General features: G+C 44.2%; 3 protein-coding genes across 3 annotated transcripts; all 3 read left to right on the top strand.

Annotated features, from left to right (window-relative positions):
• Positions 1 to 5,432: 5,432 nt before the first annotated feature.
• Positions 5,433 to 6,478, top strand: gsx1 (GS homeobox 1; the record flags this gene model as incomplete). Its single annotated transcript, XM_084450156.1, is given in 3 exon segments — positions 5,433 to 5,580; positions 5,583 to 5,969; positions 6,138 to 6,478. Coding segments are annotated over 3 exon segments (876 nt in total).
• A 10,684-nt stretch (positions 6,479 to 17,162) lies between these two features.
• Positions 17,163 to 21,064, top strand: abhd10a (abhydrolase domain containing 10, depalmitoylase a). The gene is made up of 4 exons (XM_084450434.1): positions 17,163 to 17,373; positions 17,559 to 17,670; positions 17,810 to 17,947; positions 19,277 to 21,064. Exons 1-4 carry the CDS (start codon positions 17,177 to 17,179, stop codon positions 19,616 to 19,618), a joined length of 789 nt encoding a protein of 262 aa, XP_084306560.1. The 5' UTR covers positions 17,163 to 17,176; the 3' UTR covers positions 19,619 to 21,064.
• A 419-nt stretch (positions 21,065 to 21,483) lies between these two features.
• On the top strand, positions 21,484 to 23,399 carry LOC311319001 (uncharacterized protein C3orf85-like). The gene is made up of 5 exons (XM_084450435.1): positions 21,484 to 21,537; positions 21,819 to 21,875; positions 22,159 to 22,283; positions 22,519 to 22,604; positions 22,732 to 23,399. Exons 2-5 carry the CDS (start codon positions 21,842 to 21,844, stop codon positions 22,805 to 22,807), a joined length of 321 nt encoding a protein of 106 aa, XP_084306561.1. The 5' UTR covers positions 21,484 to 21,537; positions 21,819 to 21,841; the 3' UTR covers positions 22,808 to 23,399.
• Positions 23,400 to 25,035: the final 1,636 nt, after the last annotated feature.

Below are 25,035 nucleotides of genomic sequence, written 5' to 3'. Positions count from 1 at the left end.
CCAAACCCCACTGGGACCTGAAATCCTGTTACACTGTCAGATAAAGACCACGGCTCATATTAGAGATGTGTGGAGGTTAAGTGTGTGTACATATTAAGTAAGGTGGTATAATGTCTCAAAACTATGAATAATTCATACATTAAGAAAAGGAGATATTGACTACATCTCCATGAACAGAGTGCCCTCTTTATTTGATCAAACAAGAGATCTCACAAAACAAAACAAAAAAACATGCAAATGTACTTTTAAGAAGGTAAAGAAGACACTGGTTAATGTAAAACATTTTAAAAGTTGTACAACAAATATTCCTGTAATAACATTTAATGTATTAAATTATTAGTTATTCAGTCAGAGTTTAGAGGAATTATTTTAGAGATTGACTTAAGCATCTCTTTTTAGATCAGATATTAAGGATTCATTCATCATCATCATCATCATCATCATCATCATCCATTCATTCATTTTATTTGTTTGACGCCTTTCAAGACTCAAGGAGAAAAACAATTAGGAGAAAAAGGAGGAAAAAAATCAATAACATCAGGACAAAACGTGACTTTAAACATGAATGCCATTAAATAACATTAGGAGCTAAATATATAATAATTCAATGAAATAGGGCATTAAAGATCATAAGTAATGTGTCAAGGTCAGCTTTACTTGTCACTTGCTACCTCATACAGGTACGAGTAAAGAGATGTTCTTCTGTTAGCTCCTAGATTGTGCACACTAAGCAATATAGAGATATATAAAAAGAAATTCGTAATGTATACAAGATATTTTGAATTGAATTGAAACCTTTATTGCCCCAGAGGGGAATTTGTTTAGCACACATCAAGCATACAGAAAACATTGAAATGTACGCCCATCACCAACACCACAATGTCACCAACCACCATCATCGTCATCACCATCCTCACCAACATCATCGCATCAACATCATCATCACTGCAACAGGCATCAACAGCTGTTCAACAATTTAATGCTTCTTGATACACTGTATATCCATATATACATGAAGAAGATACACTGTATATCCATATATACATGAAGAATATACACAGTATATCCAGAAGATACACAGTATATCCATATATACATGAAGAAGATACACTGCATATGCATATATACATGAAGAAGATACACAGTATATCCAGAAGATACACTGTATATCCATAAATACATGAAGAGGATACACAGTATATCCATATATACATGAAGAAGATACACAGTATATCCAGAAGATACAGAAGATACACAACAGCTGTTCAACAATTTAATGCTTCTTGATACACTGTATATCCATATATACATGAAGAAGATACACTGTATATCCATAAATACATGAAGAGGATACACAGTATATCCAGAAGATACAGAAGATACACAACAGCTGTTCAACAATTTAATGCTTCTTGATACACTGTATATCCATATATACATGAAGAAGATACACTGTATATCCATAAATACATGAAGAGGATACACAGTATATCCATATATACATGAAGAAGATACACAGTATATCCATATATACATGAAGGCTGGGAGCCTGTGGGGAGGTGAGGTTGTGCCGCTGGGTTAGATAGGAAGGAAGTATATAGCCTATTTATCTATAGAGTCTATTGATATGTATGCTCACCAGTGAGGCGTGTATATTCTATAGGGTGTAAATAACGTGTTAGTTATTCCAGAGTTTAGTCCAGAGTTCATCACGCCGTCTCTTCATTCAGGATCCTGATCGTCTGAGGGAATAAGAAGCTCCTTCTGAGCCTCTTTGGGCTAGTTCTGAGTCTCTCTGGTTCTGAGCCTCTCTGGGCTGGTTCTGAGGTTCTGAGCCTCTCTGGGTTGGTTCTGAGTCTCTCTGGTTCTGAGCATCTCTGGGCTGGTTCTGATTCTCTCTGGTTCTAAGCCTCTCTTGGCTGGTTCTGAGCCTCTCTGGTTCTGAGCCTCTCTGGGCTGGTTCTGATTCTCTCTGGTCCTGAGCCTCTCTGGGCTGGTTCCTCTCTGGGTTGGTTCTGAGTCTCTCTGGGTTGGTTCTGATTCTCTCTGGTTCTGAGCCTCTCTGGGCTGATTCTCTCTGGTTCTGAGCCTCTCTGGGCTGGTTCTGATTCTCTCTGGGCTGGTTCTGATTCTCTCTGGGGTGGTTCTGAGCCTCTCTGGGTTGGTTCTGATTCTCTCTGGGGTGGTTCTGAGCCTCTCTGGGTTGGTTCTGAGCCTCTCTGGGCTGGTTCTCTCTGGACTGGTCCTGATTCTCTCTGGGCTGGTTCTCTCTGGGCTGGTCCTGATTCTCTCTGGGCTGGTTCTCTCTGGGCTGGTTCTGAGCCTCTCTGGGCTGGTTCTGAGCCTCTCTGGGCTGGTTCTCTCTGGGCTGTTTCTGAGCCTCTCTGGGCTGGTTCTGATTCTCTCTGGTTCTGAGCCTCTCTGGGCTGGTTCTGATTCTCTCTGGTTCTGAGCCTCTCTGGGCTGGTTCTCTCTGGGCTGGTTCTGAGTAGGCGGTACCTCCTTCCTGACCTGAGCAGAGAGAAGAGGCTGTTGTCTGGGAGACTGGGACCCTCCAGGACTCTCCTGGCCCTGTGTAGATGTCCTGGAGAGACGGGGGGGGCGGCCCGGTGGTGCGTTCTGCGGACCGGACCACCCTCTGCTCTGCCCCCCGCTCTCGCACAGTGCCACTCCCATACCAGTGCTACTACACTTAACTTATTGGTAGTAAATGACTAGTAGCCTACACCATCACAGATATCCTTACAGTTTCAGCAACAGTTAATTAATTGATCCTAATTGATCTGCCTCAAAGACCCAAAGAGGTTACCTGCACTTCTGGCCCGTGCCTCCAGAGGGCCACATTTTCTGAGGTCAAAACTATTTGTCAGTCTCCAGTTGGGATTACAAATGAGGATGAGCCTCCCTGAGAAGAGCTCCCAGCACCCCTCCTCTGCACGGGGGGAAGGACCGGCATTCATGTCATTCTGAAAATAATCTCCTTTTATAGTATCTTTACATTTAGCAATAATGATAATAATAATAATAATAATAATAATAATAATAATAATAATAATAATAATAATAATACAGTAGGCTATGGCCAACCAGCCAAACACCTGTAGGCTGTTTTGTATTAGCTGCATCACCAATTACAGGCCAATTTGTATTGCGCCTTGTGTGATCACTCAATACAATGAGCCACATAATTGTTTAAATGTGTTTTGAAAATATGAAATTGCACTCAATTCATTATTAATTTAATTAACAGTGTATTATTAACCAATTCTGCAATTAAGGTTCAGAATAAAACATGTATTCTACAGGGGATCTAACAGGTCACGGAAAATGCTGGGAGATTGCCCCATTAGTTAATGGAGGAGGCCTGGCATGCGGCGCCTAAAGAATGAAAGGCCTAATCCCACTCTCCCGCAGATAACGGGCTCTTGTCCGTATGACTCCGTGCTGCAGCTTGTTTAAGGGTTTAATTGGTCCTAATTTGTACGGTAAATACCTGCTTTTATGGCGCGTCGAAGTTGCCACCAAATTGTACCCTTTATGCGAGTCGAGTGGTGAATGATAAAGCCCGTCCCTGGTCATTTTATGGGAAATAAAACAAATAACCTGACCATTGGGCGGTCTCAGCTCTGGACTGAAGAACCATTATACCAGCGGCTCGGTTCTGGGCTGAAAAAGCATGTGAACAGACAGGTAATGGTCACGCTTGTCAAGGACCAGTAGTTACAATCGATTTTAGCCCACTCTGTAACTTCCAAAGAGAGAGAGGGAGAGGGAGAGGGAGAGGGAGAGGGAGAGGGAGAGGGAGAGGGAGAGGGAGAGGGAGAGGGAGAGGGAGAGGGAGAGGGAGAGGGAGAGGGAGAGAGGGAGAGAGAGGGAGAGGGGGGTTTCTAGTAGACTATATTTCAAAGTTGTAGATTTATTGCAAAATAAACAAACCCGCCTATAAGCTACTGTATTTGCAGACAGGCCAGGGCAAATTCAAGTAGTAGGCTAGCTATAGGCCGTAACGTTTGGTGTTTTATCATAAGAACACATGCATGAATGCCATCAGCCTATACGATAAGAACGTAACACTCTTACAGTGTCTGCTGGTTGATGATGAAGCAGCAATTATCGACTACTTTCCCACTTAAAAACAACATTTGCGTTTTTGCATATCCTTTACTGACTATATGCTACTGAATTTGCACCGATCACAATAAGAATGAGAGAGAAAAGAAATGCTATAGCCTATAGGCCATGCAGGAAGAAAAAGGAACCGCATTCCACTGTTTACTCACACATTAATGGTTCCCATCCCTTTGAAGGTCTTGTTTAGAAGACCTAAAGTGAAAGAAAATGTTTTCCTATTACTTAATTCAATCAGACTGAGGCGGGGGCTTTCACGCGCCACGCATTCGGCCCCTCTGTGACAGAGTCGCCTTTGTGTGTGTCTATCCGCCGCTGTCACACACTTTAATTCGAGTCTCTTTCTCTGGCATTGAAAACTCTCCACAATGACATTCAATAAGGGCCGGCGAGTGAAAACCTGGTTATTTTTATATATTCTTTCCCGGACTCGGCGGGGGCCCGCGCACAGGAATTAATCACTGGTTTTTAACCGCATTGCCTTCAGGCTGTGACTTGTCCTTTCTGTGCGTAGAAATGATCCATTGGCCTCAAAACGGACAAGTACATTCACACGTTTGAAATTCAATTACGCATGCATTTAGTAGTCGTATCGTTTCCCCAGAACCCGTTAACCTAGCCAATACCTTCACCAAAATGTGGTTAGGATATGCATAGCCTAAACTCAAACATGCATGTCTCCTTTTATTCTAGTGATACATTTGTAGCTTTGGCTAATTTTAAAGAACTATTAAGCTAATACACTACCATTCTCCCCAAATCCATAATTAACACCAGGGCCCCAATAGCCGCATTTGAGTGAAAGTGTTTTTCTTGGTGTGTTGTAGGCTATGCTATGTATAGGCAGTGTGAGATGCACAGACCTCCATGGAGTTTGCCCTAAATGGGCTATTCGAATAAAACATCTTTGTTAGCCTAGGGCTGACATGTTGTTGGTGAAGTTAATATTCCACTTATTTTTGAAGTTCAGTTTTAATAAATTAACTTCAGGTTATGGTTCTTTTCGTATAGCCTAGAGGTCTAGTGGGTGAAGGGTAGGGGCTCTGGATACGCCAACATGTCAAAATGGTATGGATCTATTTTATAATAAAAGTTATTGAAACAGATAAAACAGGAGCGATGCTAAGAGGGAGAAGGGGCAGAGCCGCCTCTTGCGGCGTGGGTGGGGCTGACAAGAATAGACTACATTATGCAGTTCATTTAGTTAACAAGTGAAATAATGGGGAAGCGTGCAGTGTGAATGCCAAGAGAAAAGGCACAAAACCCTATTGAGAGCCCTTGGGCGCTCCCGGCGTAACCGTCACATGGCCAAACCTGGTCTAGCCTGCTCTCCACAACTATTTAAAGAGCAACAGGGTCCCTTCAGCACCACTCCGCTGTCCAACCTCGAAGCAAGCAGACCTCCGAGTCAACGCGCATTGACGGCAAGACAGTTGATCGAGACTACTAGCAATCTGCAAAGATGCCGAGGTCCTTTCTTGTGGATTCTTTGATTTTGAGGGAGACTAATGATAAAGGGAATGAGAACAACCCGCCGTTATTCCCTTACGCAGTGCACCCCTCTCACCCGCTCCACGGGCTGTCGGGCTCCTGCCACTCCCGGAAGGCGGGCTTGCTGTGCTTCTGTCCGCTGTGCATGGCTGCCTCCCAGCTTCACCATTCTCCACCGACACTGCCACTCCTCAAGGCGTCCTTCCCGGCATTTGGCTCCCAATACTGTCACTCAACGCTGTCAAGGCAACACTCTTCTTCCACCGGAGTGAACCTGAACCACGGCCCGGGGTTGTACCAAGCGGCCTATCCAGTTCCCGATCCTCGACAGTTCCACTGCATATCCATCGGTGAGTAAGCCTTTTGAACGCGCACCTGCATCTCTCCGAATTTGATAGCTAGTAGGTCTATCCTTTTGTGAAGTTTCGCCACATGTTATCCAGTGCCCTTCTGTGCTTATTCTAGAATAGCTTCATAACAAACCATAACTACAAACTATTTTTGTATTTGTTCCACAGAAAACAACAATAACCAACTTCAGAGCAGCAAGCGCATGCGCACAGCCTTCACCAGCACGCAACTTTTGGAGTTGGAGAGAGAGTTCACCTCCAACATGTACCTCTCCAGACTTCGGCGCATCGAGATCGCCACGTACCTAAACCTGTCAGAGAAACAGGTCAAGATCTGGTTCCAGAACCGGAGGGTCAAGCACAAGAAGGAGGGGAAGAGCGGCGGGCACAGGAACGGCACACATGGCTGCAAGTGTTCATCTGCACGGTGCTCGGAGGAGGAGGACGACATGCCCATGTCACCGTCCTCCTCGGGGAAAGAGGACGCGGACCTCTCCGTCTCCCCATGAGTTCCTTTTGACTCTTATAGAGACTTGATCCACATACACGTGGAATTCTGAATGCAGCCAAAAAGTCGACTGTTCTGATTATGTCCAGTCACCTGTACATACGAAGAGAATAGCCTATATAATCAGGGAATGGCCCTGGAATGTTGTATAGCTGTATACATGTTGTACGTTTTGTATGTAGTTTTTTTCTGAAAACGGTCCATACGTTGTTGCCAATCCAAACGGATTCCTATCCGGAGGTCTGCCAGTGTACAGTTGAATTGGGTATGATAAGATGTTAGAATTATTTTTTGGTCGAAATAGCGGTAGGCTATTTTGTATGAATTGGGAATACTTGCTAGCTTTAAGCACATCTATGTGGATGGAACTGTGACGGGGATATGAAAAGACGTGGGGAAATGTGGTTTCACATTTGGTTTGTCACATTACTGAGATCAAACTGTAATTATATCTTCAGTGTATTAGAAAATATTTATTTATTTAAAATGTTGATACTTAAATAAAGAATAATTCTGAGTGATATAGCCTACTTTATGGCTCTGGGTCAAATGGTTTACACTTGCGCACCACTGGGAGCGCGCGCACACACCGAGGTCTTCATGCGTAGTCATGCACATCTGACACAGGCACGAGCAGCGGACAAACTAACTAGTGGATATTAATTGTGACATGACTATTTACTGATAAAAGAAAAACAAAAAACATGAATAGAAAATTAACCATTTTGAAATAATAATAAACTTTAGACTAGTAGGCTATGCCTGTTGCAGGTGCACCGTTTACTATTGATTTATGTCATAACACAATAGCCTATATTATTTTACTATATAGGCTCTATACTCTATACCCAATCAAACATGAAGCTGTCGTTGGAATGCGTCCAGTGTGTTGCGACATGCATCTCAAAACTATTTCATATTCATTTGTATGTGAATTTTCCTCCTATAATGAATAGACAATATCGAGTGTAAACCTATATCATTCAGATCAGATATCTGCCAGCACAGTCTGGTTGCTGTAAACACTGAAAGAATATACTGGATACAACTAGGCCTGGTTGGGTCTTACAAACCAGGATAGACTTGGGTACTTTTTTTATTGAATATTACGCGCAAAACATACCCATTTCCTTATAGCTACAGCATGTGCGCATAGAACGTGTTCCAAAAGATCTCATGGTCCACACCCCCTCCTTCTCAACTCAAGTGTTTTAAGGCCGATAATCTCCGTCAATAAGTTTTAACAGACATACATTCATGGGTCCTCTCAGGCTTTCCCTGGGGAGAGCTCTCTGAAAGGCCCGGGTTAGCGTGCTAGGCCCCTCCGAGCTCCACCGCGGCACTTGTCATGATGTCCGCTTCATCCTGGTGTCCTGCATCAGTCTCGTGCGATGGAGTTAATAATCACGACTGGGTGAATAAACGAGTGAATGAAAGCGCACGGTTGAACAGATTCATCTCTCAGTGAACATGTAAATAAATATGCAAAGAGACACGGTGAGCGAGAAGATGACTCGTTTGGTATCCGTAATTCCTATTGATTTGGTTTAAAGGCTATTGCAGATTTTGGTTAATGCTCTTAACCATGCACTCTTGGAGATGTGTTGTTTATTCGGGACATGAATTGAAATACAGTTGCAGTGCATTTTATTTATTTGCACTAGCCTACATTTGCCATTATTACCAAACCCTGCTCGCATTACGCGAAGCTATGTCAAAAAGTATTATGATAACCTGGTGAAATCATCATGTTTTCAGAGATCTGCCATCGTTCTTCTAGCCAACAATCGTGGTGCTATCTGTCAAAAAAGCAATGACATTATTGGACAAAGCCATTTCATCATCTGGGTGCTTTAAAACATTTGATAAAGCGAAAGTTTTGGAGATGTGGAGCTTCCACATTAACCAGGGGTAAGTTAGCGTAGCATATGCTGATTTTCTTGTTCATTAGTAGATTCTGAAACCCACATTTATTTATTAAAATAGGATTTAAATGGTATTTATTTCCCTGGAAACTTACCATCAGGCTTCAGATGACAACAAACCCCTTTCAAAGGACTGCTACTAATATATTCACGTTATTGTGCCTTTGGGATGAGAAGTTGCACTTGTAAACTTACATTTAATTGTTCACTTAAACATTTTAACAAAACTCCAATATTTGCATTTGTTAAGGTATGGGATTAGGGCATTTTGTTAATTGCACCATAGAGCCCCATTTTGCTCACTGCGTCCTCTGTAGAGCGGCCTTTATCCATTCAATAGCCCGAGGGTATGCGCCCTGGGGGAGCTTATACGCCCGGTGCTCCAAATGCTCAATTTATTTATTCTTAATTTTGTGGCGATCAATTCATTGAAGGAAAAAAGGCTACAGTGTCTTTTAAAGAGAAGAAAAGCGAATTGTTGACGTGACCTTGACAGGGCTGCTGAGAGGGCTACCCCAACGCTCGAGGGCCGCTTGAGTCAACAGGCGCCCATCTAGCAGACTCGCCCTTGTCTTTATTCCAACTAATTTTTCATTTACGGCTTTTCTTAGACATGTCTCTTATCTATCAGATTAAAAGAGCAGCTTGTAACAAATCAGTCTGCCCGATTTACAAGAGCATTAAAAGCGGACAAAGGGAGCAGGCCGTCAGTACCTGAGTCTGGTAGACGGCGCGGCGCTGCAGCTGATTCGATGGTTTGAAAATACGCACGAAACAAAATACTTGAATCCTGAAAAAGAGCCTTTGTACGTTTCTTTAGAAATCAAGCAATTCTGCATGACAAAGGACAATTAATAAGCCGTCTTTTCACGACCAGCAGCTGGTTTCCCCGTCAAGGAAAGTTGGAAAAAATTCAGACTGAATGCGCGCAAAAGCCCTTTGCGCACAGACAGCTAGCCAAGGTGACCCATTTGGCACAGTTAAAATAACCAAGCCGTAGCAAAAGCGAGGGAACTGTCAAAAACATTTAAGCTGAAATATCTTGAAATTGCAAATCCCTTTATGTGGAGGGACGCTGCCGATGTGGGTTAGTCGTACAATGGAGGTGGTTAAGTTGGAGAGGCTTTGGAAACGGACACGTGGCTTCTCAAAGAGAGCTCCTTTGGACTCGCGTGGCTCGCTGCACCACTACACATTCAAACAAGTTTTAAACTTCATATTTTAAGCAATAAATATATAAATACGTTTGACAACAGTTTGACAAATATATTTCAAATAAATGTGATATTTAAATCTCGGAAATATTTTACTATTTTTTACGGTTTTTACCGTTTTAATGGCACGTCTTTTCACTCCATCTTCGACTGACACAGTTACTGTGTCTGTAACTGTCTTGACGTAAATCATTGTGTTAAGCCATATTACTGAGAAATAAGTAGCTTTCCCATCAACAAAACATTTAGTGGACAATTTTTGTTTTCTTTCCGAACAATACGTCTCATAGCCTTGCTGAGAAAAGGCTCGTATGTTTTTCCACCGCAAGACAGTTGATTGGTCAAGACAAGTTGATTCGAGGAAATTATTATTTCACTATAAGCCTATGCTGGTTATATCTAATCTATTTTAGCTCGGTGTGTGTTAATGATAGTTTTGACACATTATATATGGGAAATCTGTTTAGAATCCAGTTTGTAACTGTGTAAGATATGTTTCACTAAATTTCGCTTAAGATGATTCGACCTGTGGAGAATAGTTCTCAGGGGTCCCGCTTGTGGGTAGCCGATATGGATGCTGTGGCTGCCTGGCAATGCTGTGGTCAGAGGCTACTGCTCTGATTGTTGCAAGGCACCCAGTCAGGAAATCGATCGCGACAGGGTTGTAGTCATCCATCATGACCTTGTAAGCTTCTAAACTCTTTTGTAAATCACCTGTCCTCTACTTTCCCTTTGGATTGCGGGTCTAAATCCAGACTAAGTCATATCTGTACAAAATGTAAATATCCCTGCCTGTGTGTGTGTGCGTGTATGTATTGTGTATGTACTGTATGTGTGCGTGTGCGCGCGTGCATGTGCCCGTGCGTGGGTGCGTATAGGCCTATGTGTGTGTATGTGTGTGTGCAGGAGAGAGCGTGGCTGCTTGCATGTGCGCATCCATTACATGTGGCGCATGCACAACATGCCCCTTAACATTTTAACGTCTGATAATGATCAACTGAATTAACACAATGCTACAAATGCAGGCTAATCAATATATCTCCTCTAATTAAATCTGACATATGAGCACCATGCGGTTTGGTGAAGGGAAAATCTATTTAATTCTGCACCTGCAATGTCAAGGGTCGAGAATAATGAACTGCTGACTTGGGACTGAGCTTTCAAGTGTTAACCTTTGTAAGCGATATAAAGACACATGAGAACAATTAGAGCATGGCTGCGGAAAAAACACACTAACACTTTCCGCCTGCACGAAGGGCGAAGGCTACCTCATGTGTAGCCTATATGTCTCTAAATTTCTCTTTTTCGGAAGAATTGTACACAACTTAACAGTTTTCACCACTTCGAATAGATAGGATACCATTGACATCTTTCAGATCTGATAAAGCGCGCTTGGCTGCCATCAAATGGCCCTCTTTCGCCCGTTCACCTTTGAATATGGGAATTAGTCATCATGAGTCTTGACACAAGTTGCAGAAATTGCCAAATTGTCGGCATCTTTTCACAATTGAGAAGCAGGGGGGTTGCGTTCATTTTGAGTTTAGGGTCGAGGTGAGAGTCGAGGCCATCTTGCATGGAAGTCAAAATGATGAGGAATCGAGAACGCACGGAGGTCCACGAGAGCAGCCCACTCTCGCTGAACCTGTTGCAGCGGTAGTTTGAGACCCATTTTGATCAGCCATCAGTAAGATCAACTCTCTCACAACGTCTTTGGTTTCATCCTAACAAAGACTGAAAACAGATATGTTATAGCCTACATTTGCATTTTGTGACATGATAACATGGAATAGGTCAAATCCTATCTATCTCTGTCTATCTATCTATCTATCTATCTATCTATCTATCTATCTATCTATCTATCTATCTATCTATCTATCTATCTATCCATCTATCTATCTATCTATCTATCTATCTATCTATCTATCTATCTATCTATCGTCTGCTCATTGTCTCTAACGTCATTGTGCATTTGGGAAAGATGGAAAACCAATGCTTTACAGTTTAGAGTAGGAGCGTCCTCTACTGGCGAGTATGAGTTTAACATGGCTTTTTAGGGGCGGGCACCCTCTTGTATTTCCTACTATTCTGAATCTTCTTCATAGGAAATCTGACTTCCCATGCAAGAAAAATCACCAGACTTTGCCCACAGGTCCAGTCCTATACTAAAAGTCCTCAACTGGTATTGTGGGCCAATCGTCCTGATGGTGGCGCTACAGCAACTGTTTAAAGTTTAAAATATTTTTTAAAAATCATAACAAATCAGCCGTAGGCTACGTGCTGATTTGCAACCACCACCAAAACGTAGGCCGGTAGTACTTTACAATAAGATACACCAAAGATGAGTAGTAACTGAGTAATGAGGAACCAATGATTAGTTAATGAGTAGTCACTGATCAATCAATCAATCAATCAATCAATCAAAGCTTTATTTGTATAGCGCATTTCATACCCAGAGGCAACACAATGCGCTTTACAGAGAACAAGGGAGGTGGGCATACGACCCACTCTCTACATATTCCAGAGGGAAGCAAAAAAACAGTAATCACCCGGGGGCCAGATAAGTGAGCTGTAAAAATTCTTCCCTGACCCCTCTCAACAAGGCGATCGAGCAAGCTCCAGGAGTATGTTTGTCTACCGGCTAAGAACATTTATGAAGCAATACATTGCATTGAATTACATTTCAGAGTGAGAGAGGCTAAAAGCATCATAGGAGAAAGAATATTCTACGGACATGCTACATCATCCACAGTAGACACAGGGGTATCTATCGGACTTCGGGAGGTCTGCTGGTGACAGTGGGGCATCCACTGGACCTGGTTAGAAGATAGGAGGGAGAGAGAGAGGCACTAGGGAGAGGGAAGGCAGAGGGAAGGCAGAGCAGGGTTAGTAGCACATAGAGCCATACAGACCACACAGATATTGAAACAGGCAACCTGGGGCAGGCTCCTGGAATATATTTGTCTAATGGCTAAGTACATTTAAAGAACAATAAATAATATTAAATTAAGTTTTTAAATTAAGTTTTCGGAGCAAGAAAGGCTAAGAGCATCAGGTCCAGACCTAAGCCGGATGTGGACTGATGTGTGTCTGTGTGTACGTGTGTGTGTGTGTACTAAATACTACGATATCCACAGCTCCGTAGCTGACACTGGACCTGGTTAGAGGATAGGAGGGAGAGAGAGAGACACTAGGGGAGACAGAAAACGGTTAGTAGCACACTGAGTCATTGAAGCAACACAACACTGATGGGGACTACTAACGTAGTTACTGAGGAACAGACTGAGGGTGGGTGTCGATGTTTCACTCCCCCCAGGCTCGGGGCCGAGGGGCTATCCTTTTACCACCCCGAGCCTGGGTGAGGGGTCACCCGGGCTATATATCCGGGCACACCTCCAGGAGCCATGTCTACGGTGGCCCTGAAGTGTCACAACACAACACATAAAAAAAAGTGACAACGCATCAAAAAAAAGTGACAACGCATCAAAAAAAGGAACAATGCATCAAAAAAAGTGACAACGCATCAAAAAGGTGACAACGCAACACAAATCGGCAACAACACAACACAAACCGGCCACAACACAACACAAACAGGCCACAGCACAACACAAATCAGCCACAACACAACACAAATCAGCCACAAAACAAAACACATCGGCCACAACACAACACAAACCGGCCACAACACAACGGAAGTGAGCCACAACTGGGAGGGCGGAGTCTCGCCATCACGCCACTATCCACGACAACTCGGCCTCAGAGTGGGCTAGAGACACACGGTCTTCCCCGGTGGGTGCAGAAGGGTGGCCCCGAGAGAGATACACTGTTCCTGACTGGCTCTGACCCGAGGCGAGATGTTACATGTAGGCCCAAGTGAGTAGAAACGTCCACATGTGAATGTCAATGTCATTTTATTTATATAGCACTATCCATACAAATCAATGTAGCAAATAGTGCTTTACATAAAAGGAGAAGTATAAAAACATATAACATGTGAACACAGTGAGAACAGATTTATAAGAAACAATAAAAGTAAAATAATAAAAAATTTAAAGATAGTGTAAAATAGAACAAAAAATATAAAAACAGAATGCTAATTAAGAACACTAAGTTATTAAAACAAGTAAAGCTATGTGGTAAAAGCAATGTTAAAAGGTATGTTTAAAGATCTCACTTAAAAGTTACCACAGTCTCAGATATTCACAGGTCCTCTGGCAGGGTGTTCCAAAGGCTGGGGGCATAAGAACTGAAGGCTGCCTCCCCATGCCTCTTAGTCCTGGCTCTAGGGACCACTAAAAGCTCAATGCCAGAGGACCTGAGGGACCTACTAGGTGTATATTTTAAAAGCATATCTGATATGTATTTTGGTGCTTGATAATGTAATGACCTATAGACTAACAAAATAATCTTAAAATCTATTCTAAAACTGACTGCAGTGATTTTAAAATGGTGTGATGTGAGCCCTCATTCTGGTCTTTGTTAGAACACGTGCTGCAGCATTTTGAATCGGTTGGAGTTGATTCATCACTTTGTTTGGTAGGCCAGACAGGAGAGCGTTACAATAGTCCAACCTGCTAGTAATAAAAGCATGTATTAGTCTTTCAGTATCAGTCTGGGAAAGGAAAGGTTCCTTGGCAATGTTTCTTAGGTGATAAAATGAGGTCCTTGTCACATTCTTTATATGGGCCTCAAAGCTAAGATCAGAGTCCAGCACAACACCTTTTTCACATTTCTTGCCTGGCATTTCGTATTCAGTGACAGTCATCAGCATAGCTACGGTAACTAATGTTGTTCCTTCTCATGACATTGCATAGGGGTAACATGTACAGACTGAAAAGTAAGGGCCCTAGGGTTAGCCTGTCTTTCTTAACCCTTGTTGATAACCTTGACCAGCGATGTCTCTATGATGCTGGTGAACACCTGACTGAAAAGTGTCCAGGATACAAGTTGCAGCTAGGAAATCATTCAGCTGTTTGAATACAATTATTTCAAAATTTTTACTTAAAAAGAGGAGGTTGGAAATTGATCTAAAATTACTAAGGACTCCAAGTTGTTTTTTCTTCAGAATGGGTTTTAACAGGGCAGTTTTAAGTGCTGATGAAAAAACCCTTGTACTGAGGGAACAATTTACAATAGCTAGTGTGTCCACAGATACAGTGTTAAAAAAAAGTCTTGAAGAACTTGGTGGGAATAGGATCAAGGGGCCAGGTAGACGACTTAAATTGTGATGCCACTTTGCTCAGCATCTCTGTGTAAACAAGTTCATAACCCTGCTCCGTGGAGGAAGAGGGTCATCAATCAAAACATTTGGTCCTGACTGGGTGATATTCATCCTAATGCCACTTATCTTGTCTGTAAAATATGCTACAAATTCTTCACACTTTGAAGTAGAGGACATTATAGGTGTATACTGTAGGGGCCGGGATTTAAAAGGTTGTTTATCGTTAAGAAAAGTGCCTTGGAATTGCTTTGATTTCTAGAGATCCATTTTGAGAAGTGATCTCTTATAGCATTTCTTATGGCCTTGTTAAAAGAGTAAAGGTATTCTTCCAGAAAATCGTGGTGGACCTGCAGCTTAGTCTTCCTCCATGTGCGTTCAGCTCTGCTACATGTGTCAGTGTCCCTCCCAATCTATGCCATAGAAACTATACAGGTACAAGAGCCAAGTGAGGAGTTTGACATAGCCTAGCCTACTGGCAGGGGTGTTGCAAGGGGAAACCCTTTCCCAGTTCCTCTAATCCTGGACAATACATTTAGGCAGGCCATCAGTAGTTGGGAGCAGGAACTTGGCCTCACTATTACACCTAAGAGGTTGAGACGACACCCAGCTGTAGTCCTAATGTAACGGAACAGGGACTACGCGGATGACATCAGCCTGTTCTCCAGGCCCATGGAGCAGACACAGGAGCTCCGGTGCAGAGTGGAGACAGTAGGCCAATTGGCCTTCGGCTAAATGCCAGTAGCACCGAGGTTATCACCTATAACATCCTCCTGGACCATCCGCTTCTAATGACAACAGGAGACACTGCTCTGACGGAGGTCAACGACTTCAAGAACCTGCATGGGTTCATGGGTCAACTTGTCCTAGCAAGATCTTAAAGCGAGGAAGGCAATTGCCGGTGTGAGAGCACTGGTGAGCTAGCTAGACGCCTGGAGGATCAGGATGACTGGAAACGCCGATGGAGGGCTCGTCCGCGGACGGCCTAGAGAGAACAGTGACTCAGTCCCACCAGCAGGCTAAAGTTGACCACCGACAGCCACACCCGGTTTTACAGTTGCTTCAAGGGGTGCAGGTGCAGCGCCCCACAGCCTCCATCACACTCTTCCCCAGAAGACTGTGACCACACCACATTGATGACCGCATTCTAACTTTCACACCAACGTTCCTCTTCTTCCTGCGGTCCTCCATCCATTGCCCCCTCGGGCCAGAAGATTGCTAACGAGCGTGTGTGATAGCCCACTCCACAAATCTCACTGTGATGCGCAGAAGCATGCAGTGAAGCTGGAGGGACTGGTGACTGCCGTCACATCAATGATGCCATGTGTGGCTTTATGTTGTGTTTAATGAATGTAAATTGTAGCCTTTTGTGTTGCAAACAAATATTGGCTTAGCCTACCTGTGTGATTAATGATGATCATGAGTAGACCTATGATCTATTATCATCATCATCATCATCATCATCATCATCATCATCATCAAAACGCTATGGGGGTCAATTAGAGCACAGTTTCCTCCGGCTCAGGGGGTGGCAGGAGCAAGCGAGCTTGGTTTGGGTTTAACCATCAGTTAATCAGCAGACACCAGACGAGCTCTAAGGTCGGACGCTTGTCCTCCGAAGTCTCCGCGGGACAGAATGGCGTCCACTGTATTGAGGGCTTTTCGCAGGGTCCTTCAATTGAATGTCCAAAGAAAAGCAGTCACGTTGTCTGGTAAGGTCTGTCGCGTTATGGTACACAAGTTCTGCTTGCTTGTCCATAAAAACGTGCACATTTCAGTTAGTTACTTGCGAACGTTTGCTAGCAAATTATCGTAGCTAACTTAAAGTATAGCTTCCAGTTAATGATAGCCCACCAGCCCTGTGTTTTCCACAATTTTGTCCCGGCTTAACTAGCGGCTAGGTCAGCTAGCATGCTAGGCATCTCTTAGCAACGGGTTAGCTAGCAACGTGCCATCAGTAACATGCTCTTGAGGCAGTTATTGCCATTGCTAGTTTACCTAGCTATCTATCTACTAGGTAGCCTATTTTCATATTTTTATTTAAGTAACGTTGGGTGCAAATGTTCAGCAGGTTCTACGTTAGCGTTGGTTAGCCCAAGACTGCCTAGCGCAATCCCCTTGTGTGTGTAGCTAACGTTAGTTAGCCAGCTAACTTGACAGTCGACAATATATTTGATTTCCTCTCAAACCATTCAGAACCAGTGAGATTTAAAGATATATATATATCGGTTAGGAAGCTATAGTGTCACCTAGCTAGCTACAGTCACAGTGTGAGGTCAAATTCAAACACATGTAACGTTAATGTTATGGAGACGAAATACTGCTTGCATCAAAATGTCCCAATCATGATTTACACAGGTGTGAGACATAAGGCTACAGTGCAGTATGCCACGCGCCCCGGCCTGCCGAAGTTGGCCTACAGAAAGGTGATGGGGAAGAGCCCAGGCGTAGTCTTCTTACCAGGCTTTGCCTCCAACATGGGTGGACAGAAGGCTGAAGCTTTAGAGGAGTTCTGCAGATCTCTAGGCCACTCCTATTTGAGGTAAGCAAAGTGTACTGATGCTATGTACAGTGATGGAATGGAAGATAGGCTACTTCAGAAAAGCTACATGTTGGCTGGCATAAAGGCTTCCACTGTTCGGCTAGCATTGCTTTCTTTGGGAGGCTCTAGTAGTAGTAGTAATAGTAGTAGTAGTTGTAGTGATATGGTGATGTTGTCTCTCTTAGGTTTGATTATACAGGCTGTGGGTCATCTGAAGGAGAAATGGCAGATGGCTGTGTTGGCACTTGGAAGAAAGATGTTCTATATGTACTGGATGAGCTTGTTGAAGGGCCACAAGTAAGGATACAATCAATATGCCATACTACTTTCTCTCTTGTCCCTTTCACTGGTTACCTCTAACTCTAGAGATATGAGACATGAGCCAGGTTGACCCCTCTATCATGGGGGTTATTCCTCATACTGTGCTCTGCTGCAGATCCTGGTGGGCTCAAGTATGGGAGGCTGGCTGATGCTCTTGGCAGCCATCGCCCGTCCAGAAAGGATTGCCGCCCTGGTTGGCATCTCCACAGCTGCAGACCACTTTGTCACCGTTTTCAGTACCCTTCCTATAGAGGTGAGTCCACACAGTTACAGTTGCTTATCAATGGGAAAAGCAAGAAGGGATAGACAATTTATCATTTAGATTAAAGGGGCACTCCACGATTGATTTTCAACGTTAAGCTTCATTTTGCACTCACGCTGGAATCCGCATTAGCTTTGGTTAGCTTTAGCTAGTTTTGGGTCCAGATTCTTTTATGACTCTCCCCCCTCCCCAAAACACCTCAAATTGACATTTAAGTTTATCAATTATGTTTAGTTTCACTCACGACATTATACAGTATTTCTATCTGGATATTGTAGCAATCCGAAGCGCCACCAATCTAGTCTTGTGATACCAGACAACCGAGAACGTCTGGAGATTTCTACTTTGAAATAGTCGCTAGAACGCAGCTGAGAACGGCCAGTAACAAGACTATGGCTGTGCTCCGAATCGCATACTTCCATACTACATAGTATGCCCAAAAAAGGATGTAGTATGTCCCAATACATAGTATGCCACTTGCTGTGTGGCAAAATTACCAGGCTGTCCTACTACATCCGATCGTATTTTGCAGTATGCAAGCCAGCAGAGCTGTGCGCAGCAGAGATTACGTCACATGTGCGAGTCGCGACAGCTGTGGACGAATGTGGGCTACAGAAGTCTTGTCCTTAAGCTGTGCTCACACCAGAGCGGCAACAGCCAGGTCACGCCAGGGTTCACCCTGATCTCGCCGCAGAATTCAGCGGTACCGGCGGTGAGCTAGGTCACCACGCGAATCCACCGCAAAAGTTGAGAAAATCCAACTCTGGCGTTAAGCCGCCGGCGGTGGTTCGCCTGTGCCGCGCCGCCTGATCTGCTCCTACCGCGCCGCCCGATCTGCTCCTACCGCGCCGCCCGGCTGGGCGAATTGTATTGACTTCCAATATAAACTCGCCGCAAGAATCGGCGGTCAATCGCGTAGGTGTGAACACAGCTTTAGCATAACGAGCGTTTCGTGGAGGTTTTCATGCAAAAATCCAGGAACTAATACTTTCCACTAGCAAGGCAGCTGATGCTAACCAGCGCTAGCACAGATACTGGAATAAAGAGAAACACCTGCACTCACAGCTCTGAGTGCATTTGCAAATATATAGTTGCCATCCTAGTCGTTGTCGTAAGGGATGCACCGATTGCAAAATTCTGGGCTGATGCCGATGTTTAAAATAACAATCCAGCCGATTTTTATTCCTCCTTTTGTGCCAGGGAAACAAAGAAATTAAGTGTTTGGTTCCAAAACGGCAATTATTATTTCACTTTAATTTGAAATCCCTAGTTGTCGTGATTCCCCTGTGGTCATTTTCCTCCTGTTGCCTGTCATTGTAGACGAGGAAGGAGATTGAAGAGAAGGGTCAGTGGGTGGTCTCCACTAAACACAACGAGGAGGGCTCCATCACGTTCACCCTGGACTTCCTGAAGGAGGCGGAGCAGCACTGCGTCCTCCAGAGCCCCATTCCAGTGACCTGCCCCGTCCGGCTCATCCATGGGATGAACGACCAGGATGTTCCGTGGCACATCTCCATGCAGGTGGCGGAGCGCGCGCTCAGCAGTGACGTCGACGTCATCCTGCGCAAGCACGGCCGTCACCGCATGACTGAGAAGGATGACATCAAGCTCATAGTCTACACCATCGACGACCTCATAGACAAGCTGACCACCTCGGTTTGAGGTGTGGGTGGTGACCACAGGACACTGCAGTGTGGCGACACCTACCAACCAACATACCATCCTGACCTCAATCCCCTTTCCCCACACTCAGGCCACTACTTTTCTCAATGTGCTAGGTGCTGCAAAAACACTTACTGTGAATAAGTGAACTCCTTGAATACTCGCCTCAGTATCTCTCCCTGCCCATAGGTTTTTTGTTTTTGTTTTGACCGATGCCATGCCACTTTGTTCACACTCTTTCCAGACCTCCTTGGCCTTTTTGTGAACAGTTTATTTATTTCCACATTGTGGTCTGGTTCGTAGTGATTCTGTTTAACCTGCTGATGAATCAGCCTTACTTGGGTTGCAATAGGTCATTCTGGGATACCACAGTACATACATCAGTGAGAGAAACATCTTTAAATTTACAAATGACAAGTGCAAATAGTGGGGCAGTGGTGTGCTTTTTTTATTCATGCATGAGCATTTCAGAACCAGAAGGGGGCAGCAAATGTCACGGGTGGTTAATCTTATTTCCATACTGCATCCCTAGCAGGAGAGGAAGCAGGGCTTGTTGCAGAGAGATCCATCTGAACACAACCTTGTGCAACGGCTCTGTTTGAATCTCATGCTGGTATCCATGCACATCTCTCCCCATGCCGATGGACACATCAGCTGCATGCTTCTGCTGAACAAACATCTACATGAAGATTGATCTGCTCGTACCATTTCATGTTGCACACAAGGTCATAACAACATATATTGACTGCACGATACCCCATGTATGAAGGACTGGAGTGTTATTTTTAAGCTCATGGGGATGTATTATTCCATTAGTATAGAGTGATTTGTTGTGAGTGCTGTTTGAAACGAGAGCTTTAACTGTTTGGCCCTCTAGCCACTTAGTGAAATTTTGTTTGCTGCTCAGTTGATATTATTGAACACTGGTTTCAAAGGAACGGTTGCCTGTCTGTTGGGTTGAGATTGCTAGTACCAATTAGTCTCATTAAGTGACTGACACAAAAGCACTTTTTTGGGAGTGGTGAAATGGAACAATATTATAAGATGGTTCCTTTTTAACCTAGTTGACATTCCTTTTGCTGGTTAAAGCTGTGTGATTGCTTGTCTATTTATCTGTTGCTAGTGTCAACATGTATGTGTTTAATATTTTAATTATTAAATATGCTGTCAAGTATGGGATTACTCTGACAGAAGTGGTTTAGTTTTGAAGGTCACAGGAACCTTTCCTAGATGGCTAATCCTGAATCTCCTACAGTGGTTATCTTGATAAATTATGTCAGTATTCTTTTATCGGTATGAATGATGTTTTTTGTTTTGAATGTGGAATCTAATGTTATGTCCATATATCTGAAGCACTAATCTGAGACCATCTCACCAGAACTCACAGGGACGGTCACCAGGCAACCATTTGGCTCATCCGGATATATACTGTAATCATATTACACTTTTTTTTTGATTTGCACACTTTTTTTTCTTTTTTTACTATATAATTTCTCTCGAAGTAATATGACTCATTTAAATTTTTGTAACATACATTTATATTGCTTTCATTAATAAAAGCTCAATGTTGACAGAGAATTGTGTTACTGAGATGTCAAAGTTTCCAAATGTTTCCAGTCGTTCTTTTGACTGGCCTCACAGTTTCTCGACTGTGTGACCCTGAGTAGTGGACGTGTTTGTTTAAGCAGTGCTGGAGCCACAGGTGGAATGTGTGTGTGAACAACCTGCCTGTCTGTGAGAAGCCTTGGCATCAGAAGAAGTAGCTACACAGCAAGCGTGACGCATTCATTCATGTTGGCTCACCGACTACAAATCCTGTGAAAGAAAGTTCTGTTCCCTTCACATCCATGTGTGAGATTCTGGGAGCAGGCTCTCGCACTGTCGCTCATCTGAGCAGCACTTCACTACTCCAGCTTCAGGTAAAACTCACTTTTGCAGGGACTCTGACTATTTGACTATCATCTCTCTCGCTACTAGTAGATAAACTTTTTTTTTTTGGGGGGGGGGGTCAGGTCAGGTCATTGTATGTTTGGGGGGCCTGTGTGGTTAAAAAAAAAAAAAAAGTATTATGGCTGTGACTTCAATTTACAGTATGAATGATGATACATTAGACATGCATTGTAATGAAAATGCATTGTTTTAAAGTGCCAATGGTACAAAATCAGAATCGCCTCACCATTGAAAGTGCATTGTTTTTCAGGTATTGTTTTTCAGGTCAGAAACATGAAAGTCGTGATACTTTTCGCCCTTATAAGTGGTAAGTCAAAACCTTTTCTTACAGGTAAAGTCTCTGGAGTGAACCTTTCAGCAGAACAAATATTTTTTGCAGAGTTTATGTGTACCAATCCATAGACTTGGTTTTTAAGTTTTAAGCATCAAGGCAGGCTATTTCTATCCTTCAGTAGCCAATTATCTTTTTTCATTTTTGTGAGCTTTGTTAAGAGGCAAAATCTATATGTCAAGCAGCTAAACCAATTGTCATACTTTGCACAGGTGAAAACCAATAGATTCTAAATTCATTTCTGCTATATTTTGGACAGGGGTTTTTACTGCCCCGTTTCTGAAAGAGGATGCAGCAAAGCGGTTTCTCAGGCTGAAGAGACAGTCGGGCTACTGGGACCCCACCCACCCTCAGAACCAGTGGGGCTACACCATTCAAGAACAGGTGGAAACTAGCAATGTTCTGGCTATTTTATGTTAAGGATTCAGTCATGTCTGAAAGTTTCAGATGCTTGTCTTATCTTAAGCTGCACAATATCAAGAGTGTGTCTTTTCTACCCTCTGGTTCCTGCATCCTGCACGTGTGTGTGTGTGTGTGTGTGTGTATCAACTGAAACATATAAATAGACCTATACGGACAGTATGTGTATTACTGTAACAGGCTACTTTCTCTACCCAAGGCTAACGAGTACTGGACAGCTCTCCGAACAGATGCCCAGTATTACATGGACATGGGCAACCTGATGTTCGACCTATCTGTGGCCACGTGAGTGCTCATTCAGACAGCATGAATCTCCACGGTCAACAATAGTAGCATGCACTAGTACATGGTACAGAGATAACATTAAATAGTTTTGACCCTGCGTTGGTTTGTTTATTTGTTTGTATTCCAGTGAGAACAACAGGCTATATATGGAGATGCTGAGGAATGCGCGTGCCCACCTGGACAGCCAGACCAGTGGGCACTGACATGGCAGGCGAGGATCTGTGGAAAGGCCCAGGAGCTAAAGTGTCACATGGACAATACCATCATCATTTTATAGTGGGGGTGCGGAATCTAGTCATTCACCTCATGTAATCACTCACTCACATGTGTGCACAAGAGCCGTTCCTGGAAGAGATTAATCACAATGTAATTTTGTGCTGTAGAATGTTCAGATAATTTACTGACAAATACTGAGTATGATACATGAAAGAGGATGTGATTCCATTAACTGGCAGTCTTCTTCTTCTGCTTTCAATAAACATCAAACTGGTGACTAGCTGGGGATCACACTCCCTCCCTTCCTGGGTATGGGTGAGCAGCATACACTAGGAACAAAGAAGCAAGACTGAGAGACGTTACGCACGGCCTGTTACAATACAGCCTCAAGACTACCCCTCCCCTCATCCCTCACCCAGGGAGGCATGGGAATGGTGGGAGGGTGACTAGCTGGTGGGCTGAGGGGGTTCAGGGGTTTTAGGGTATCAGCCTCTGGGCTGGCTCCTCTCTTTGGGAGTGGGTAGAGTGCCAGGTTGGTGGCGGTGTGGAGGTGGGATCACTCTTAGTGGAGGTGGGATCACTCTCAGTCCTGGTTGAACCTGGTTCCCCAGGCCCCCTGTACTGGCTCGGCCTCATCGCTGGACTGTGTCTCTGCTGGGTTCTGGTTTTGAGCTGAGAACTGGTTCTGGTTTTCATTTGGACTGCTGGTTGTCTGAGGGGGTGCTGCTTGCTGTTGTGTCGCCCACTCTCTTCTCTCTGAAATCATAGAAATTCGATTTCGAAGAAAGACATTATTCAAATGATTCCATTTTTGTTTCTTTAAAAGTAAAGTCTGAACAGGCACACATGGGACAGCATTTATTGAACTATATGTGGACTAAAAACGAACTGCAGGTGTGTGTCTTGTACATATGGGTCTGTCTGTGTTGTGGTTGATAATTCTCTTGGCTTTGGTCCTCTGGGAAGGTGGGATGGATGGATGGATGGAGGGATGGATGGAGGGATGGACGGATGGATCAACTGATAGATACATAGATAAATACATAGATGCACATACTGTCTCTTGTGTTTTGACCCTCTGACGTGGTCCTGGTACTGTTCCATGGAGTTGAGGTGCACGTTGCACAAGGTGCAGGGGAAGCCCCTCACTGAGGAGACACACAGGGAGGACGCGTCAGAGACGGAGCAGGGAGGACGCGTCAGAGACACACAGGGAGGACGCGTCAGAGACACGCAGGGAGGACGTGTCAGACAGCTGAGCTGCAGCCACCGGCCGGAGCAGAGGAGCTTTGAGAGCTCAAATAGGCACACAGACTGCTGCCGCAGGAAGAGACAGAGACAGGAGGGACACAATGAGTCAATAGCCACCACCTATGTAGACTACGCCCTCTGGTGGAACACTTCATACTGCACCATATCAAGAACAGGAAAAGATTTTTAGAACCAATTGAAAAGAGGACATTTGTGAGCTGAATGTTTCATAAACACAGCCAAACTGTCAGACACTATAGCACATACAAATACACCTCTGAAACAGCTCATATCTTGTTCTCTTTATCTATCTACCTCTCTGTCTCATCTCTCTCTCTCTCCCCCTGCCTACCTCTCCCTCTCATCATTCCTTGTCAACCTGCCTCTAGACCCCCACCTCCCTCCTTCTCTCACCAGGTTTGGTAACAGGGTCTCTGTCAGCTTTTTCTTCTGTGCGTTTGTGTTTTTGTGTTGGGTTTCCATCAGGGCTCTTCATCTTGATCAGCTGGTTCTTATGCTTCCTGCCGCTATAGTGCTGCGGGGCCGTCTTTGCGTTGCAGAAGACGTTGCAGATGGTGCAGAAGAAATCGGGGTCATACTGTACATGAGGAGGACAACATGCTGGCCCCTCCCCCTCCGCGGTCTCCTGTTTGAGGAGGTTCCTGGCGCATGCTGGCCCCTCCCCCTCCACTGTCTCTTGTTTGAGGAGTTTCCTGGCGCATGCTGGCCCCTCCCCCTCCACGGTCTCCTGTTTGAGGAGGTTCCTGGTGCATGCTGGCCCCTTCCCCTCCACGGTCTTCTGTTTGAGGAGGTTCCTGGCGTGCACCTTGCCCTGATAGTGATACTTGGCTGTCAGATACTGGCCAGAGCGGAAGGTCATGTTGCACACGTGACAGACCCTCCAGTCATCACTAGGGTCAGGGGCAGGGCTGCAGGCCTGCTGGGAGAGGGGGAGGGAGAGAGA

This window comes from Borostomias antarcticus (assembly GCF_949987555.1).
Source record: "Borostomias antarcticus genome assembly, chromosome: 15".
Taxonomy (NCBI): Eukaryota; Metazoa; Chordata; class Actinopteri; order Stomiiformes; family Stomiidae; genus Borostomias; species Borostomias antarcticus.
Note: the sequence above shows the minus strand (reverse complement) of the source record. Positions and strands in the feature narration are given on the sequence as shown.

Bases quoted from the DNA above. Each gene is read 5' to 3' on its own strand.
- abhd10a (XM_084450434.1), top strand. From the start codon at position 17,177: ATGATTTACACAGGTGTGAGACATAAGGCTACAGTGCAGTATGCCACG. The intron at 17,671-17,809 runs GTAAGGATACAA...GCTCTGCTGCAG, and splicing joins AGCTTGTTGAAGGGCCACAA to ATCCTGGTGGGCTCAAGTAT. The intron at 17,948-19,276 runs GTGAGTCCACAC...CTGTCATTGTAG, and splicing joins TCAGTACCCTTCCTATAGAG to ACGAGGAAGGAGATTGAAGA.
- LOC311319001 (XM_084450435.1), top strand. From the start codon at position 21,842: ATGAAAGTCGTGATACTTTTCGCCCTTATAAGTG. The intron at 22,284-22,518 runs GTGGAAACTAGC...TCTCTACCCAAG, and splicing joins GCTACACCATTCAAGAACAG to GCTAACGAGTACTGGACAGC. The intron at 22,605-22,731 runs GTGAGTGCTCAT...TTTGTATTCCAG, and splicing joins TTCGACCTATCTGTGGCCAC to TGAGAACAACAGGCTATATA.